The sequence below is a fragment of the Caretta caretta genome, chromosome 11 (assembly GCF_965140235.1).
Source record: "Caretta caretta isolate rCarCar2 chromosome 11, rCarCar1.hap1, whole genome shotgun sequence".
In the NCBI taxonomy this organism is placed as follows: domain Eukaryota; kingdom Metazoa; phylum Chordata; order Testudines; family Cheloniidae; genus Caretta; species Caretta caretta.
In genome coordinates this window covers 18,541,934-18,559,606 of record NC_134216.1, presented here as the reverse complement: position 1 = coordinate 18,559,606, position 17,673 = coordinate 18,541,934, and the positions used below count along the sequence as shown (strand labels likewise).

At 39.5% G+C, this 17,673-nt stretch overlaps 1 protein-coding gene across 1 annotated transcript in view; it reads left to right on the top strand.

The window, feature by feature from the left end:
* Positions 1-9,751, top strand: part of ZRANB3 (zinc finger RANBP2-type containing 3) — a 124,531-nt gene extending 114,780 nt beyond the window's left edge. The window contains exons 20-21 of the mRNA XM_075117783.1: positions 2,810-2,941; positions 8,593-9,751. Of these exons, the coding sequence (XP_074973884.1) occupies positions 2,810-2,941; positions 8,593-8,691 (231 nt within the window). The 3' untranslated portion in view covers positions 8,692-9,751. The remainder of the gene's footprint in view (positions 1-2,809; positions 2,942-8,592) is intronic.
* Positions 9,752-17,673: the final 7,922 nt, after the last annotated feature.

Below are 17,673 nucleotides of genomic sequence, written 5' to 3'. Positions count from 1 at the left end.
TATTCTAAAAGCCCTAAGATAGGTAGATACTTTTAAATTCCATTTAATAACTAATGGACTAGATGACCTTCAGGGGTCCCTTCCAACCCTGATATTCTATGATTCTATGATATGATTCTAAGCTCCAATTAAGTGTCTGCTTAAATTGTTTGGGGTTTTTTAAATGAGGAAGGAGTCTCTTCTAAATCTTAAGAAAAATTACAGAGGTGGCATGAGTTCATGATTCTATATTTATGGGAGTCACTCCACTGAGAGATTGCCCTGGCCTAGAGGTAGCCTAGCAACAACTTAAAATAATGATGAGCCACACAGTGGCACATTGATTTAGTTGGGGTTGGTCCTGCTTTGAGCAGGGGGTTGGACTAGATGACTTCCTGAGGTCTCTTCCAACCCTGATCTTCTGATTCATCTTCTTCTATGATAATGCAGTAAGATGTAAGAGTTTACTGGTTATTACTTCTAGCATACAAAAAAATTCTTTAACTTAGTGTTTCAGTTCTTTAATACAGTAGAACCTCAGAGTTATGAACATTTTGGTTATTCTTTCAAAAGTTTACAACTGAACATTGACGGAATACAGCTTTGAAACTTTATTATACAGAAGAAAAGTGGTGCTTTTAACCATCTTAATTTAAATGAAACAAGCACAGAAACAATTTCCTTACTTTGTCACATCTTTTTTTTAAAGTTTCCCTTCCCTTTATTTCTTTAGTTGTTTATTTAATACAGAACTGTACTGTATTTGACACATTCCCACGCCTCTCTTGGGAGGCCCATCCCATAGTTGGAGAACCACTGGTGTAGATTATCATGATGGTAGTGGGCTAATGCTTAGAGACTGCTGTTGTTAGCTGTGAATTTTGCTTTAACTTATATTTTCCTTTTTGAATCTTTGCCTTGTGAGGAAGTACATGTGAGCATTCTTAACTCTAAGCTAAGTTGTTTTGTGTGGGAATTTGCTCTTTTTTTCAAAATGTAACTTGCATACATGCACAGGATGAGAACTCAGGGCTAAAGACTAAAGAGCTGGAGAGAGGAATTAGCTGGGTAGTATAGCAGTAGAGTCAGTCAAATAGTCACATCTCATCTGTTTAAAACAGAACATGCCTGATGAGTAAGCTCTAACCTACACTCCAGCTTCCTCAGGTTGTGACTCAAAGCTCTGTATGTGACGCTCCAAAAGCCCTGTAGCCTGAGAAGCTTTGAGCACCAACTGACAAAACTTTGGGCATCAGATTTTCCTACAAAGAATATAAGGTTTTAAATACAGCAGAAATATTATTGTTTTACCTCTTTAAAATAATTTCATAACTTTTATTAATTTGTAGACTAAAATGGAAATTGTAGCATTAAAAACAAATGACTTACCATGAACTGCTGAAATAATGATTATTCTTCCATCTAGATTTAGAAGTTTAACACATATATTTATTTTCAGTAAAATAATCTGTGTTCATTTTGATTGGCTGCCACTTAACAAATAACTCTTATACGAAAAATATATTTACAAACTGAAAATAAATCAACATTCTTTAGATGCAAGTACAGTATCTGTTGGATTAGAACTGCTTAACAGTAAAGAAAAACTAGGTGTGTTTTAAAAAGCAGAGCATTGCATTACATGCGTCATCTAGTTATATAATAAAGAGAGCTTCATTCACCACTGAAATGCAGCTATTTTTAGCTTACAACATGGCAACAGCAGCAACGCACAGTTAGTTTATGACAGGAAGTGAAGAATGCCACATCCAATTCAAGCAACAAAAGATTAGGTATAGTTGAACCCTACTGGACCTTGGCCAAGACACTAGTTCAGATGCCTCCTATTATTTCAAAATGTTCATTAAAGTCTTAATGGCAATGGGATGTCATTTCTGCATCTCCTCAAAATACACTTATAATAACAGCCTTCCTCCATTTTCATGATGGGTCATTGCTTCTGCATTGATTCGGAGGGAATAGTGCCATTTGGCACCTACTGAATAAACACCACTTCAGAGATCAAAGTTTATATGTGGTGAACCCTACCAGTGCCCATTCAAACTTATGAAAAACTTAGAAACAAATAGTAACATTTGGCATTAGCCATCAGCATTTTAAGATATAAAGAGTAAAATAAGTGAGTTCAAACCACAAAGACCAAGGAGTCTCTTTTCTTTACATCCTTTGTACAAACACTACTATGTTGTTTACTGTTCACCTCCACGTTATGTTTAAATTACAATAGTTCTTAGCCTTTTTGAAAGCTTTCTTGGGGTTATAATGTTTCACTGTGCTCTTCACTAGAAGACCCATCAACAAAACTGAAACTTTATATCTAAATATAGTAGAAACATTAAACAGTCACAGTCAATATCTGCTTATTTGTGAATTGCCAAGTTTATGATGGTATTTTGACTTTTTTATTTTGTAAGTGACAAGATTGAAGGTGCATCACTTTTTCTTACTCTGACATTTGTTTTTAGTACTGACACCTGCCATTAATAAAATAATAGACATTAAAGACATATTGCTTGTGTCATTCAGAAACAAAAATCTTAATTTCTGTTCTGCATCTTTTCTCAGTTTTCTTTTTTATAATTCTGTAAATGAACACAGATGCATTAGGATATTCCTCTTGGGTCCTGCATTTTAGCACTTGCTCTAATGTATCAAACTACTGTGCATTTGGTGAAAATAAGCTTTCTAAAAATATAACTCCTGGTTGCCTGTATAAACATGATTGAAGAATGTATGACACAATTTCGTCTGTTCAGAGTTGGCTGTTTAATGCTATAACTTCTGATGCTATGTCCTTTGTTTACTACAGTTAAATGAAATTATAACAAACCCAGCAGAAGGCCAGTTCTGGCAGGTGGATCATATCAAACCAGTTTATAGCGGAGGAGGACAGTGCTCTCTGGAAAATCTTCAGACTCTATGTACAGTTTGTCATAAGGAGGTCAGTATAAATCAGAACTCATAATCCCCTGTATATTTAAGTAAATAGATAATTTATGGAAGGGTCAATGAAAAATTCTACAGCCATAATTTTCAAAAATAACTGGACGACTTCTTGGTCACCAAACTTGATACACTTTAAAGGGGCCTGATTTTCTGAGGATTGGGTGCTCAGCATTTGCTGAAAACCAGTCTTTTTTTATAAATGTCTCAGTTGTGCTCCCAAAATTGCTAATTGCTGTTCAGAATATCGGCTCAAGTGTATAAGCACTACATATAAGCTATAATATGTTCCCACCTGATCCCCTGATATGACCTGCAATGGGTTCATATCCTGTTTGTTGAAACTTCTTGATATAAAACTACTGAAAGCATTACTTTATATAAGTTCTCCATAACAGGTACAGTAGAAGCTGTTTCTTTCTTTACCTCTTGAGGAGGACTTAATAGGATACTTTAGGCGTAAGTGATAATTCAGGCTATGTCTACACTGCGAGCGAGGAGTATGATTCCCCTGCTCTCGTATATGTGCTTGCACTAGCTCTCATGGAGCTGATGCCAGTATAAATAGTAGTGTAACCACAGTAGCACAGGGAGTGGCAATGGCTTAGCCATGCCAAGTACAGACACACCAGTTTCAAATGAGTTTGCACTTGGCATGGCTAAGCTATGCCTCCACTGCCACGGTCCGTGCTACCATGGCTATGCTACTATTTATGTTCATGCTAGCTCTCAACAGAGGAGGAGTTCCGGGCCAAACAGCACAAATAGATTAGAAAGTAATATTTGTAATTTTAGGCACTAGGATTTTACAGCATCCTGATTATTTTACACTTATGACCGTTAAAATAAAAGATTTTTTATCTCTATCGTGCAGCTAGTTACAGTCATACTTTCTGCAGTCTTGCAGAGTTTAAACATGGGAAGTATATAAGGCAGAGCTCATTTAAATATCAGTTAATGCAGTTAATTTCAGTTATGTACACTTACAATTTATTTTTTCCTATCTTTTTTGACTAATTTAAAATAAAAAGCTATCAGTGGGCCTTCCATCTAAGGACATTATCCTACAGTTGTATCTGGGTGGGTGCATCCTTGTGCCTGTGTAGAGCCGCACTGAAGTCAGATGATGTTATGTAAGATGTACAGAGGTGTTCCTGGCCCTCTCATCACCTCCCCTTAAAGCATCAACCCACATTTCCTGTTTCTGTGTAACCTGTAACTCAGCTGACCTTGCAACCAGTGAACATAGTACATTGGAAAATATGACAGGATCAGGTCACTAAATAGACTGAATGAAACAAGTTTCATTGTTCTTTACAAATATAAGTAAAATGAACTGTCAAAGGCAATAATAATCAACAGTAGTAATCATAATTAGTAACCCTTACTTAGTTTGATTTATAGTGGTAGCCTTAGATACACTCTCTGTTGGGAGTAGTAAATTTAAGTTTTCAGGAACACAATAAAAACCCCAATTTTTATCCAAAGGTTAGGAGTTTTCTTTTTTGTTTTCTTTGCAAATAATACTATTAAGATTGTAAAAGTTGGACAAAAAATACTATGTGCTAAAGACCTATGTGCTATGAATAGTCAAAATAATAAGTAATTTGGTTATCCTGTTCTTTAGAAAGTAAAATATGTGTGTACAGTGACTAGCACAGTGGGGTCGTGGTCCATTACTAGGGTTCCTGGTACTACAAACAATAATCTTCAAAAATAAAAATATTACACCTGAAATACTATATCCTCAGTGCTAGACACTGATTTCCCCCAATAAAGAGGTATGGGTGGATTTCAGTATAGTTATCATGTTAATTTAAGTTGTCTTTTTCACTCCTTTAGTAGCTTCTTGAAGTGCAGCTTCCTAGAGGTTGCTGGTATATACTCAAGGTGTCACACCAGCAGGTACTCTGCAAGTGATCTTGCAACCACATTTGAACAGGTTGGACTATGCAGACTTCCTTTAGGGGTAACAGACTTTCCCCAGTATTAAGTGTAAAATAAATAGTAAAAAGAAAGCATTACAAAAATTCCCAGTTTGGGTTTGGGAACAGACTGTGCCACTATAGTCAGCATACATGCTCCAAGGTTGTGCAGTGCTGGGTTGTACAGCAGCAGCATATACATGGTACATTCAGTGCATGTGAAAGTTGTTGCTAGGTTTTTACCAGTGGAGACTGAAGCTGAAATTCTTTCTGCTGCACTGCTTCTCTCTTCATTTGTCACTGATGGGTAATACCTCACATCTATTGAATTCAGAGATGGTCCAGTGTTGTTGTTGCTGGAAGCTCCAAGATTAAGCCCTGCCCTTCAGCTCAGGTCACCAAAATTTCTTCCTCCAGCAGCGGAACAAGCTGGTAGTTCAGTTTCTCCTGACCATTTTGTTTTATAACTTGAATTTTTATTCATTTGCATGGAACAGCAAATTCATTTCAGCTCATTCTCCTGAGCTTGTGGAATCCACTGAGTCTCTAACCGAGTCTCTAACAAATGGGTTTGTCTGGAACGGTACCTCTAGTGAGCTCCTTTGCCCTCCCCACCACCACTATGACAGCAAAGAAGCCCTACAAACATCAAGCCAAGTCTGAGGAGTTTTATAGGCAGTTTTTCAGGAGCCTCAGAGGGTGAGTTATTCCCTGCTGCTGCAAGCCACTGACCTTTCCTTTGCCAGGGTTACATGTTTGAGAAAGCAAGCTCTGCTCTACTGCCATAAGCCATCAGGCCTTGCTCTGGCAGGACAAGGGGCTTTGAGTCAGACTGGCATGCTTGGGCCACACTCCCTACCCAAAGCTGTAACTCCACCATGGAAGGCATGACCAGGAACATGAAGATTTCCAAGGAGACCAGGACCCCTCACAGCCTGCTCGGGGCCAAGTCTTGCAAACTCCAGAGGCTCCAGGTCCCAAAAGGACACAAGCACGTATTCATTCATGAGGAATTAATCCTTATTATTAGTGAGCAATGACACAAAAATACAGATTTAAATTATTTCTCTTTTGACTTCCTACCAATGAGTGTGTGTTTGCTTGGGCGCTCCACTTATACAGGGGATCTAACAGTGCTCTGTATCATGATTACTGTAAGAGACACATGTGTTCAGCATGTCTGGGATGAGATACCTGTGATTTCTGTGAAGCCCTTTCTTGGGCAAGTGTAATGGGAATTGTGCCTGTCTGGCTTTCAGTCACAGACTCTCGGTCTTCCAAGAATCTGAAAGGCAAGAAGTGGTTTCTTTATGTCCCTCTTCCTCTCCATGAGTTGGCTCCACATTAAAGCATTAGGAGAGTTTGTTAGGCAGCCTGTATCCACACCAGACACAGAAAGTCTGAATGTCCCACACAACTTCATCAACCGCTCTCTACCTTAAGTTCCTAAAACTTAACTTCCCCCTTAAGTTAACCCCGAGTGAAAAAAACAGTCACCTTTTCAGATGGGGACTTCCTTCCAAAAGATCTCATAGGCCATAAGAGTGAGGATACCATACAGATTTCAGAATCTCCAACATATAAAGTCCACACACCAGTTGTTCCCTGTTCATCTCATCCTATACAAAATGCCAAGGCCTTAGAACCTCAAAGATGCTGCAAGCAAGATGTGAAAATCCTGCACCAGTTAGCATGCTAGGCATCTGGGAAACCATAGAGTGAGGGAATCAAGGCTTCCTCTACAAGGTCCTTTGTGGTATCATAGGAAGAAAGTGTGTGAACCCCCATCCTAAGAAGATTGCAACAGAATTTCCAGTCTTCTACAGAGGCATCCTTTGGTAGGAAAGTGCTAGTGGGTTGGTTCCGAAATAATTCCTTAAATTACAAAGCTCTTGTAATGGGGAGTATGTCTATTTCTGCCTGTTGTTCTCCAGTAATAATAATAATTCTGCTTATCCTTCCTCTCTGTAAGTCTGTGATTCACTGCTCACTAATTCCCAGTTATTTTGAACGAGGAGAGAAGCTCTGTAACAGAATGAGAAATTTCTTACCTGATCATTTTCTTTCTGATACAACTTCTCTCCTCATTCAGCCCACCCTGATTGATAAATTACTGCAATACAATTTGTAACAAATTGAAAAAATTCTCTGAAAGGAGACTTAAGCATATAATTACCTTAAAGTTAGTTGATATCACTGCAAGTTGTTGCCCTAGTGCTAATAATCAGTTGCTGAAGTGTGGCTAAAATTTTGGAAGAACTCTGCTGGTGACTTGAACTGAAGAGTTGAGCTTAGTCCTCGAGCCTCCAGCAACAACACTGGACTACCTGCAAAGTCCACCAATGGAAGACATTATCCATTTGTTATGAACGAGGAGAGAAGCTGCTAGCAGAAAATTACCAGATAGGATATTTCTCATTGTTTGTGTACAGAATGAATAACACCATTGGAAGCTTCTGCATGCTGTGTTGTTAATGTGTCTCAGTTCTACCTAACCTGAAGGGAGGAGAGTATCAGTGGGGATGAAAGGATCATGTAATAATGTAATGTTAGTAAACTTCAAAGCAACCTGTTTCATTTTTGGCACCACTGCTGAGAAAGACAATAAGGATGTTTGTTACTGCCAATTGCAGTGGTGTTTTTAATGTAGACACTTGTATACTAAGAATTGGACTAGGACTATCAAACTTATTTTGCACAGGTAAGTAAATAACCATCAAATGGTAGTAATTTTAGAAAAAGCTTTAAAAGATGCTGCCTTTTAAGGTAAATGAGTCTCTTCCACTAATGGGTGAACTATGAATAAGAAGTAAGATACAGGCATAGATCCACTTTAAAAACATAAGATGTATGTAAAGTGATTCTCTAACCCCCCTTGGAGCCATATATTACGGTGTTCTAATCCTGGCTGTCCCACTGACTTGCCGTGTGACTTGGTGCTAGCCATTTGTCTATGTCTGTTTATCCATGTTGGGAAAGAAATAATACATGTTATCAGTCCTCACAAAACTCCCTATAAGAACATTTATTTGCACAGCATCGATGTACAGTGCTACCTGACTGCTAAATATTAAGTACTAGTTGACGGCAATGCACCCTTCTGGTGGACAGGGTTATGAACATCAGGGCCTGCAACATACTTCAATAGTCACCTTCAACAGTTAGCTGTCTAAAATCCCTTAAATAGAACTTGTGAATTTAAATTATCATCATTTCTCCAAATTGGTTGCCTCATTCTACCATATGAGCGCCTTGCAGAAGAAATTAATGTAACACTTTTATAAATAGACTGACATTTTGGTGACTTATAGTAGAAATAGCAAAGCCCAAATATGTTTTTTTTTCTGTAATCAATCAATTAACAAGTATATCAGACTTCAAGATTCTAGTTCTAAAAAAACACATGAAGAGTTTTACTCCAATAAGTAAGACTGATGTTCTTCTTGTAATATCTAATAGAAAAATCAATGTTCAAATTTAATCTTTCTCCTGTACTCAGTACTTCATAAAGAAATGAGTGTGCCAAATTGGAAGACTTTAGTTCAACAAGAACTTGGAAGTTGTCACCCTGTTACAAGCATCTATATTTTAGATAATGTGATAAGTAGTACAACACGTTTGATCTAACATGAGACCCCAATTCTTTAACAATCAAGGTAAACTCAAATGTAGAATACTGTTGCTAAGTAATTTTTAATATACACAGACACATCTTTCTTTTCAGAGAACTGCTAAACAAGCCAAGGAAAGAAGCCAGATGAAAAGACATTCTTTAGCTTCAAAATATGGATCTGATATCACAAAATTTTTTGTAAAGATGTGAGTAGGATATAGCATCATATACTACTGATGTGAAATGCAAATGTGTTTAGTTTAGTATTTCAGAACTATCATGTATGTGCATGGGTTTTGGTTGGGCATTGATGCAGAATTCTGAATCTTTACAGTCTAATTCTTTTAATAGAGTAACTTCTGATAAATCTTACTCAGTTAAAACCAAGGTTAGGGAAAGAAGTGACCATTCTATTTTATAATTGTTTCAGTATTTCTGGGGTGTCAGAACAACACAACATCATATTGTCATCATGTACCATGACAGTTTCTTCACTAGATGGATCAGTAGCTTTAAAACTCTATATCCTGGGTTTTGTTGTCATAAGTCAGAAACTTAATGTTGTTTCAGTATATGTTATAGGACCTATTTTGTTCTACTTTATTTCTGTTTCCAAATTAGATTATTTGTAACTCCACCTGTCAGAAACTGGTGAGGCTTTACTGGAATTTTTATTGTCCTTGCATTGTTCTGACATACTAGGGGCAAACATCTTACAGTAAAGATGTCTTTGCTTAAATAATTATTTGGTATCTTTGGTTCCAACATTAAAATTGTTTTTAACATACAGAAATAGGCAAATGTACCCTAAATGAAGTAAGGGACGAAGGTTTTTAGTTCTTTATTTTTCTATTTCTATTTTTCAGTACTTGGGAGATGTTCTGATACTAAAGTGATAGCTGACATATGAATACCTAGACTGATAACTGTGTGTGTCATTGTTCGGGAATTGAGTTTGGATTGGGTTTATTTTCAGCAATTATTTTGGCTACATTTCAGATAGAATAAAAGAGAAGTGGCAACGGTTTAATTGTCAGAATTATTTGAAGGTTATTTCCTATGCTAACTGCATTTCTATTTCATTTTTCAAAACAAATGTACTGACTGCTCTTTTCATGGGCTGCATAGTACATTAGATGGTCAATGTTTCAAAATATGACTGAATCCAACTGAACCTGAAGCTGAATTGAACACACATGTGACGGAGAACACTGTATTTCCTATAGGAGCTTGTTTTGTATTAGATAAAATAAAATTTGCGTTCTCAGTACCTCCAGAACATATTCTCATTTGCATAGCTCATGCTGACAGCTATGTATCTCTTTCTCTCACTGTGATCACAGTCTTGTTACTTGAATTTGGAAGGGTAACATCCAAAGTTAGCTCACTATGGCAGCGGGGTATTTCACATACTGGTTAATCACCTCTTCTTAGTTGTTTTCTCTTTAAGCAAGTAAAATTAGCTGGTAAAGTATCCTTGATGCCTCTCAGAAAACTTTTTAAAAATTACTTTTAGAATATAAAAAAAATTGTTTCTGTGGGTTTTTTATTAACTTCAGGGGTTGTCACAACAAATTTTTTGGTGGCTACCAACTCTTGCTGGTGGCCGCTCTGATGATTTTTTCCTAAAATACTTACTTAAATGTAGAAAAAAACAAATTCATATGCACATACACATGTCCAAATCATTGTAATTTATTTATGTAGGATTTTTTGAAGACTAATTAATAAAAATAATGTACAGTTGTCTATATTCTTTACTGAACCTAAACACAAGAGAAACAATGTCTGTACAATTCTGAACTAAATTTAGAAATCCTTTTTCATAATTAAAAACATATCTCCAAATATGTCCAAAATTTCTCTTACATAAGTGTAGGCAAAAAAATCAATCCAATTCAGTAATAATAATGATGATAGTGACAACAAACAGAATCCTCTTACATTGTACTTTAGTAAAGTTCTGGGTTGTATCTGACTATGTGCAAAAGTTCAGGAGCTCTTTGAATGGAAAGTCTGAAGAATCCCAGGTCTTCTGTGAAACTAGAAGGGAAGTTTCCAGGTTAGCATCAGTGAGCAGTTTCAGTATGTGTTCTTTCAGAAAATGCAGTTCACCAAATGCCCTCTCACACAGCACAATAGTAGAAAACAAGGACAAGAAAAGAAAAGCAACTCTGCTTGTAGGTGTCCTCAAACAGGTATACATTACTCCAGACCTCCAGTACTGTAACACTGGACTGACTGAAATATGTTTGCATTCTTGCATCATTGTGCATTTGCAGCATGAGGTACTTGAGAGTGTTGAAGGAAGTTGATCTGTCTTGCTAGGCAGTTATTTTGTTTGCAGCCAAAAAAGATGAACCAGAATTGCTGAGTGGGTCGGTCACAAAGGTGTACTGATGGAAAAAGTTTTCCTGAAACAATTTTCAAGAGCCTCCAAGAGGATACTCAGGTATTCAGTTACAGCTAAGCTGACCTTTCACTGCACATTCTCATCTTGACAGCTGAGAAACTGACTAAGCTGATAAAAAACTGTAGAGTCCTGTTCCTCCTGTAGGTGCTGGATGATGTCAGTGATAGTCATTCTGAATGTATTAATTACTTCAGTTCTGTCAAATATCATTAGGTGAGGTTTCTGAAACTCCAGTTCAAGGAAGCAAGCTTTGGTAAAAACTCTTTCAAAAATAGCAAAAAAATCATGTACTTCTGGATTTTGTAGCTTTTGGGATAGTTCTGGTAAAACTGTGTTCAAAGCCTCAACAAGCTCTTCCTGCAGCTCAAACAGCCTCTGTCATTAAAACTAAGCCAGCAGACCAGGTTGTAATTCAGAAGCACGTTATGTGTCTCTCAGCCCATTTTGCACCGAGTTGCAAATCTCCCCTTATTGACACCGCAGGCATTGATGTACTTTTTCACAACAGATTCAATCTCATCCATACTTTTCATTGCAGCCTTGCTGGCAAGTACTTCTTGGTGGGCTAAACCGTGAAACAAAACGTTTCTGAGTTCAGCTCCCCTATTTTTGCGCCTTGCAGAGCCGCTGCCCCATCAGCTGTCAAGCCGCACAGACTGTCAAAGTTAACACGGCACTATTCCATTCTTGCCTGAACACATTCAAAAATGGGTTTGCCAGTTGGCCAATCACTGAGGCTCACCTGATATAAAACACCTTCAGACAAACAATGGCAATCACAGTCAAAAATGCGAACGCATACAATTACCTTGGGATTCCTTGTGACAAGGCTATCATAGGAGCAAAAACATGAGAACTGTGACTTTTTTTTAGCTATTTCTTTTTCTAGAAAATTCAGCAGATCGCTTGTGCTCCTCCGTCACATGTTGTTGCTCAGTAGTATATCTCTGACGCGTATTTTCTGGTTGTACGGCCAGAACACTTTTCTTCGAGTTCTCTGTCGCTGAATGGTTTTCTTGCTTTCCCTAAAAGTAGTGCAACTTTAAAAGTAGCCACCCTTATCTAATCCACTTTATTAAAAAAAATCTCTGAGCCCTCACTGTTGTCTTTTGAGCTCGTTTTTTTAATCATTTAACAGCTTGCGTCTGTGAAACTCACCATGGTCATTCTGTTCAACTTTCCCTGCATGAGTGCTATAATGACGTTGCATTGCATAAATTTTAATTTGATTAATTTCTTTCTTACAAAAAGCGCACACTGCAGCTTGCTCGGAAATTGAATCAGATGGCTTCAGAAACACAAGCAGCTGCGTTTCACACTGGTCCTGAAATGTTTGTTTTTCTTCCTTCCATGTTCTGCTTTTCTTAGCAGCATGTGGCTCTTCTGAGACCATCTCTGTATCATATACAAGGTCCTTTTCTGGCACTGATATTTTGAAAAACTTTTCTGATATCCGTTTGCATTTTTAACTCTTTCACCTTCTGCCATGAACAGTGTCAACCGACCCAAACACCACGTAGTGATCTTGCTGATGATGACATTGGCCAGTAGCTGCTTACGGAGCTATAGTGGCATGAGATGTAAACATAGTGATTAGCCAATGAATACTCTTTGTGACTTGAAAGAATACCACACCTATGTAGTTCAGCTCTGCCTGCACTGTACCATACCGTAATATTTAGAAGGGAATGAGTATACATTATGATTTATGGGGTTTATAAGGTAACTTTAATACTTAACATCTCAGCGATTGTTGGGGCGTTTTGGAGGCTGTCATGACCTCAAAAAAATCTGCTGGTGGCCACATTTGAGAAACTCTGAACTAAGATATTTGCATGAAAACAGGATATATTTTTTGCAAGTTCAGCTGCTCTTACTTATTCCCTTCGTCCATTATATTTTGATGATGATGTAACAATATGCTTCTTCTAGTGATTGTTTGCATGGATTCCACTCTTGATGAGCATGGACCCCAGGCATGTACCCCATAAGATTGGATTCTTTTGGCCAGCATTGTCAGTTGCAGGCACGCCTGTGCCCTACATGTGCTTTCACACACCCCTTCCCAGAGCATAAAGGGATGAGCAGGCCCAACCATCCCTCAATTCTTTCTTACCACCAGTGGCAGCAAAAAAAGAGCCCCTGCAGTGTCCATCTTCTCCACGCACTGGCAAGTGTTAGCTAATTAGTAGTTAGTTGTTATAGTTAAGTAGCTAGTGCTTAGGCTGCAAGTCTGTCACAGAGGTCACGGATTCCGTGACTTTCCAGGACCTCCGTGACTTCTGCAGCCTGCTGGTGTACCTGACCCCAGGGCCGCCAGAGCAGCTCGGGCGGCCCCGAGGCCAGCCCCACTGACACCCCCAGCAACAGTGGTCGTCCCAGGCTGCCCCCCCCCCCCCATCCAGCAGTGGCAGCGGTGGTTCTGGGCCACCCACCTCAGCAACAACAGGCTCCCTGGAGTCCCCTCCTCCAAAGTATCAGCGGGCATCCCAGGGCACCAGCGGGTGCCCTGGAGTAACCCCCCAAGCACCAGCGGGCTCTCCAGAGCCCTCCCACAAGCACCAGCAGGTGCCCCGGAGGCCCCCATACACCCTCCCAGAGCTAATGGCGCCCCCAGAACACCCTAGATTTAGTCAGGGCTTTATAATACAAGTCATGGACGGGTCACAGGGCTGTGAATTTTTGCTTATTGCCCTGTGATCTGTCCATTACTTTTACTAAAAATACCCATGACTAAATCTTAGCCTTAGTTATTGCCCGTTAGCTAATAAAAACCTGAAAAAAAGTTTTGCTTAGATATTTTCATTTAGGCTAGACCCAATCCTCTTCCTCTTTGTAAAGGGGCAATAGCACTATGGCAGAAGCTAAATCTCCAGAATTCAAGCCCTGTCCATCTGTTAATGACAGGCGCTTCCACTGCCTACTCTGTCTAGGAGAGGGACATACTTCAGAGCAATGCTCTATGTTTGGATCTTTCTCTAAGCCAGCAGTTCTCCACCCACAGGCCGCATGCGGCCCAGCTCAGCTGTGTGCTAAAAGCCATCCCCTGGGTTCCCAGCTGCCCAGTGTGGAGGGGTGTGGCCGGGCTGCCCTGCCATCCAGTGCAGCAGGGGCAGGGGCAGAGCTGCCAGCTCATCCACGTGGCATGAGTTCAGGGTCGGGGCTGCTGGCAGGCCCTGTGAGCTCCATACAGTTTTGCACCCCGATGTGGCCCTTGGGCCAAAAAGTTTGCCCATCCCTGCTCTAAAAGGTCTGCATCACCTACTGTCTCCAGAGCTGGATCCCCCCACAAGAGACACAGATTAGGCCAAGTAATGTAGACTCAAATACTGTAGAAGCAAGAAGAGGAAACTGAGGAAGGAGGATATCACCTGCAAAGGGTAAAAAATACTAGTCTCTAATGCAATCTCTCCATCCTCCCCTGATGAAGCAGTGAACCCTTCTACATCTGTCTGAGTGGGTGACTTCAAGGTGTTGCAGGACTTCATTTGGTGCATCGCAGAGACCATGGATATCGTTTTCGTATCCCTGGGAAGTGTTTACAAGGTATGAGTGCGTTTGTGGCCTACTTGTATGCCAGCTCATTAAATAGAGCTGCATTCAATAATCAGGTGCAGACACTAAAATGATTGCCAAACTAGGAAAAGTGGTTGCATTTAGGTTGGTTACTAGCTAAACCAGACTTAAATTCAACCACTTTTCCTAAACAAGCCAAAGCATAAGACAATTAGTGGAACCTATTTTGACTCACCCATGTGTGGCTTAGGCAGTTCTATAACAAGAAATGCAAGGTATTGTTTGTTTTTAACTGTTGGGGAGGCAACAAGTGATAAAAGAAAATCTTCTTGTGAAGATTTAGTGCTACTGTCAGCAACTCGAGGGGAAACACATCCTCTTTCCTAGTGGCAGGTTGAGGTTGCTGAAGACATAAGTCATTTTATAGTTACTATCTCTGGCTATTTTTTCTTCTGAAATCAACACTGTTGGTACGTAGCAAATAATTATAATTGATGACTCTGCCAGCAAATTCATGCTGGTGCGTTTTTTGTTCTCTGTACTAATTTTGAAAAATACATTGAATTGTGACTAACAGATAACTGCGCATCTTAGTTATAGGAACAATTTTCTGAGGCTGCTAAACTATTTTAAATAAGGGATGAGGTGGGGAAGGAGAGGTTGTATGCTAAATGCAATGTTGAGTTAGAAAATCTACTGTTTAAAATGAGCCTTTGGGCTGGGTCAGTCTGGTGATGAAGTAGAGCAGTGACATGTTGTGACATCCTGTTCATCACTTTTATATGTTTATGATACATTTTGTACAAAGCATGCCTTTTGAGGTATCATTTGAAAACTCATAATCTGCTGAATATTATTATCCCGTTGAAATGTGTGTAACAACACTGCCATGTAAAATTATGAGATTTTTCTATATGATTGTTACTGAAATATGTTCTAGTTCTGGGTAATGCCTACAAACCAATTTCTCAGAGATAGACATATTAGCATGCCAGCAAGGTGCTATGGGGTCATTACCTGCTTAACGGTCCATTCAGCAGTAGGGGGGGAAGGTGTAAACAAGAAATTTACATTTCATCCCAGAGACCATTCAAATCTCATGTACACCAGGGACTGTTCATCCACACCCCGGTGAGGGGTGGTAATCCTCAAAGAGAGGAAGGTACAAAAATGAGAGACCATGACTTTCACACAACCCTTTTCTCTCCTCGTCCAATCTCTCTGCTCACAGCATCAACGAATACCTGAAGAACATTGAATTGGGGGAGAGGTGCCTGGCTGAAAAGGAAATCTAGCCTATGAATTGTTGCATCTTAGGGGAAGAGACTTGTTTGGATTAAGTGTTGGGGAACCTCTACTTGAGAATACAAACCCGGTGTATAATTAAGGTACTACTTGAATCATGGGATGATTGTTCAAAAATTTCAGATGAGTTGCAGAGAAGCCATGGAAAACAGTGAAAAAGAAACAATGGACCTTATTATTTGTGTTAATGAGGTCCATTATTACTTTTCTTTGATTTTCTGCTGTTGGCTGCCTGGGCCTGAGAGCAAGGGTTCCTTTTCTCAGCTCAGGGATGGCTGGGCTCCCATTGTCAGCCCTGTGCACAGCGGGTCTGCCCTTGTCCAAACTGCAGTGGAAGCCTAATGTTGCAGGATCCACAATTTCCACAATATCATGAGTTAAGTAGGGCTTATGCCTAATCATTTCCCAATATTGGAATGCTGGACTATCAATGAGCTTGCACTGACCAGGAGAATATGGAGCAGTGCGAGATGCACATTTCTGGGGAACAAGACTGGGACTAAGAATTTGTAGGTGCTACTCTGTATGTAATTCAGGAGTGGTTGGGAGAGCATTCATGTATTCAGCTGGGAGTGATTTTACATGCTAGTGGCTGTGTATGAGTAGGACCAGGAGTAGTGGCTGTTCACAATAAAGCAGTGTAAAAGGCACTGCAGACTGCTGAGCTGAGGAAATACAGCACTTTAGGCTGTACCCTGGGAAGTGTCACACATGGGCAGCTGAACTCTGGCCCACTATGAACTGCTGGGAGCATTGTGAAGGTGGTTTTATGTGCCCCTGCCAAGAGACAGTCATGTAGTGCCTCTGTCTAAAATCTGGCCATTGTTGGTTGGATATAGAGTGAAGTTCATGAATGGTGAGGAAGTAGAGGGAAGGGAGTGGAAAGACTTCCATATGTGTGCACTAAAGTGTAAAACCATGGATGAGATTGTTCCCAAAGCTGGGTAAAACTAGCCCTAGGGAAGCTTGAATATATTACAAATCTAACTGCCAGGTTATTATCTATAAACTGCTTAGGGTTTGTGCTGTTGTGACAGTCTCCCCATTCATTCCTGGAAAACAAAACCAGTGCAAGTGAACAGCTCCTGGCTAGACCTTTATTTTATCTAGGAGAAGGGGACTTACTGAAAGCCAAAATTCTTAGTCTCCTTTCAGACCCATAGCACAAGCTGTAACAGATTAAATTTTAGACCACCAGAAACTGCTAGCAAAAGGGGACAAATAACTGAGGTAGACACAAAAGCAGGGGTTTTGTTCCCTATCTCAGAATTCAGTTATTTAATATCCAGTCTGTGAGCCACAGGCAATATTGTGAGACTTAAAGCTATAGAATTAAATCCTACCTAGCTGTTCAGCTGCTTGCACTTCTTTTTAATATCAACTTTAATACTATACTTATCAAAAATTAACTGAATGTTCTCTAATCTGTAAAGGTTTAGCTTGTCAGGCTTATGGGTAGCAATCAGTCTTGGGGAGGGTATACAATAGTATCACGTTACAGGATTTTTTTATTAAATAAAGGTGGGGCAAACTGGTTTTAGTGTAGTAATTCTGGTATTTACGCAAAGAGAAAATCAGCCTCTCTGCCTAGTATCATAGCCCAACAAGGGAGGGCAATGAGTCAAACAAGGCCACCAGTTTCTCATATTAAAGTGAAGCTGGCCACAGTATCTGAAAACTCAGAATAATTTAAAGCCTAGTTCTAACACATAATGGATAAGGAAGCCATAAAACACCTCCTCAGTTGAATCTCACTTGACATTTTATTGAATTTTGGAACAACGAAGTGTTTCAAATTGTGCTCTGAGAAAGCCAGTCTGCCTTTCTTGCCTCTGCTTCTTCGCTGTTACTGAAACAACAGAACTACTCCTTCCTTTCCCTGCGCAGAAAGTAGTAGAGGAGGTGGGGAGGGGGAAAAATAAGGTTGTCAGTCTGCTAGACCAACTGTGAAGAATTCC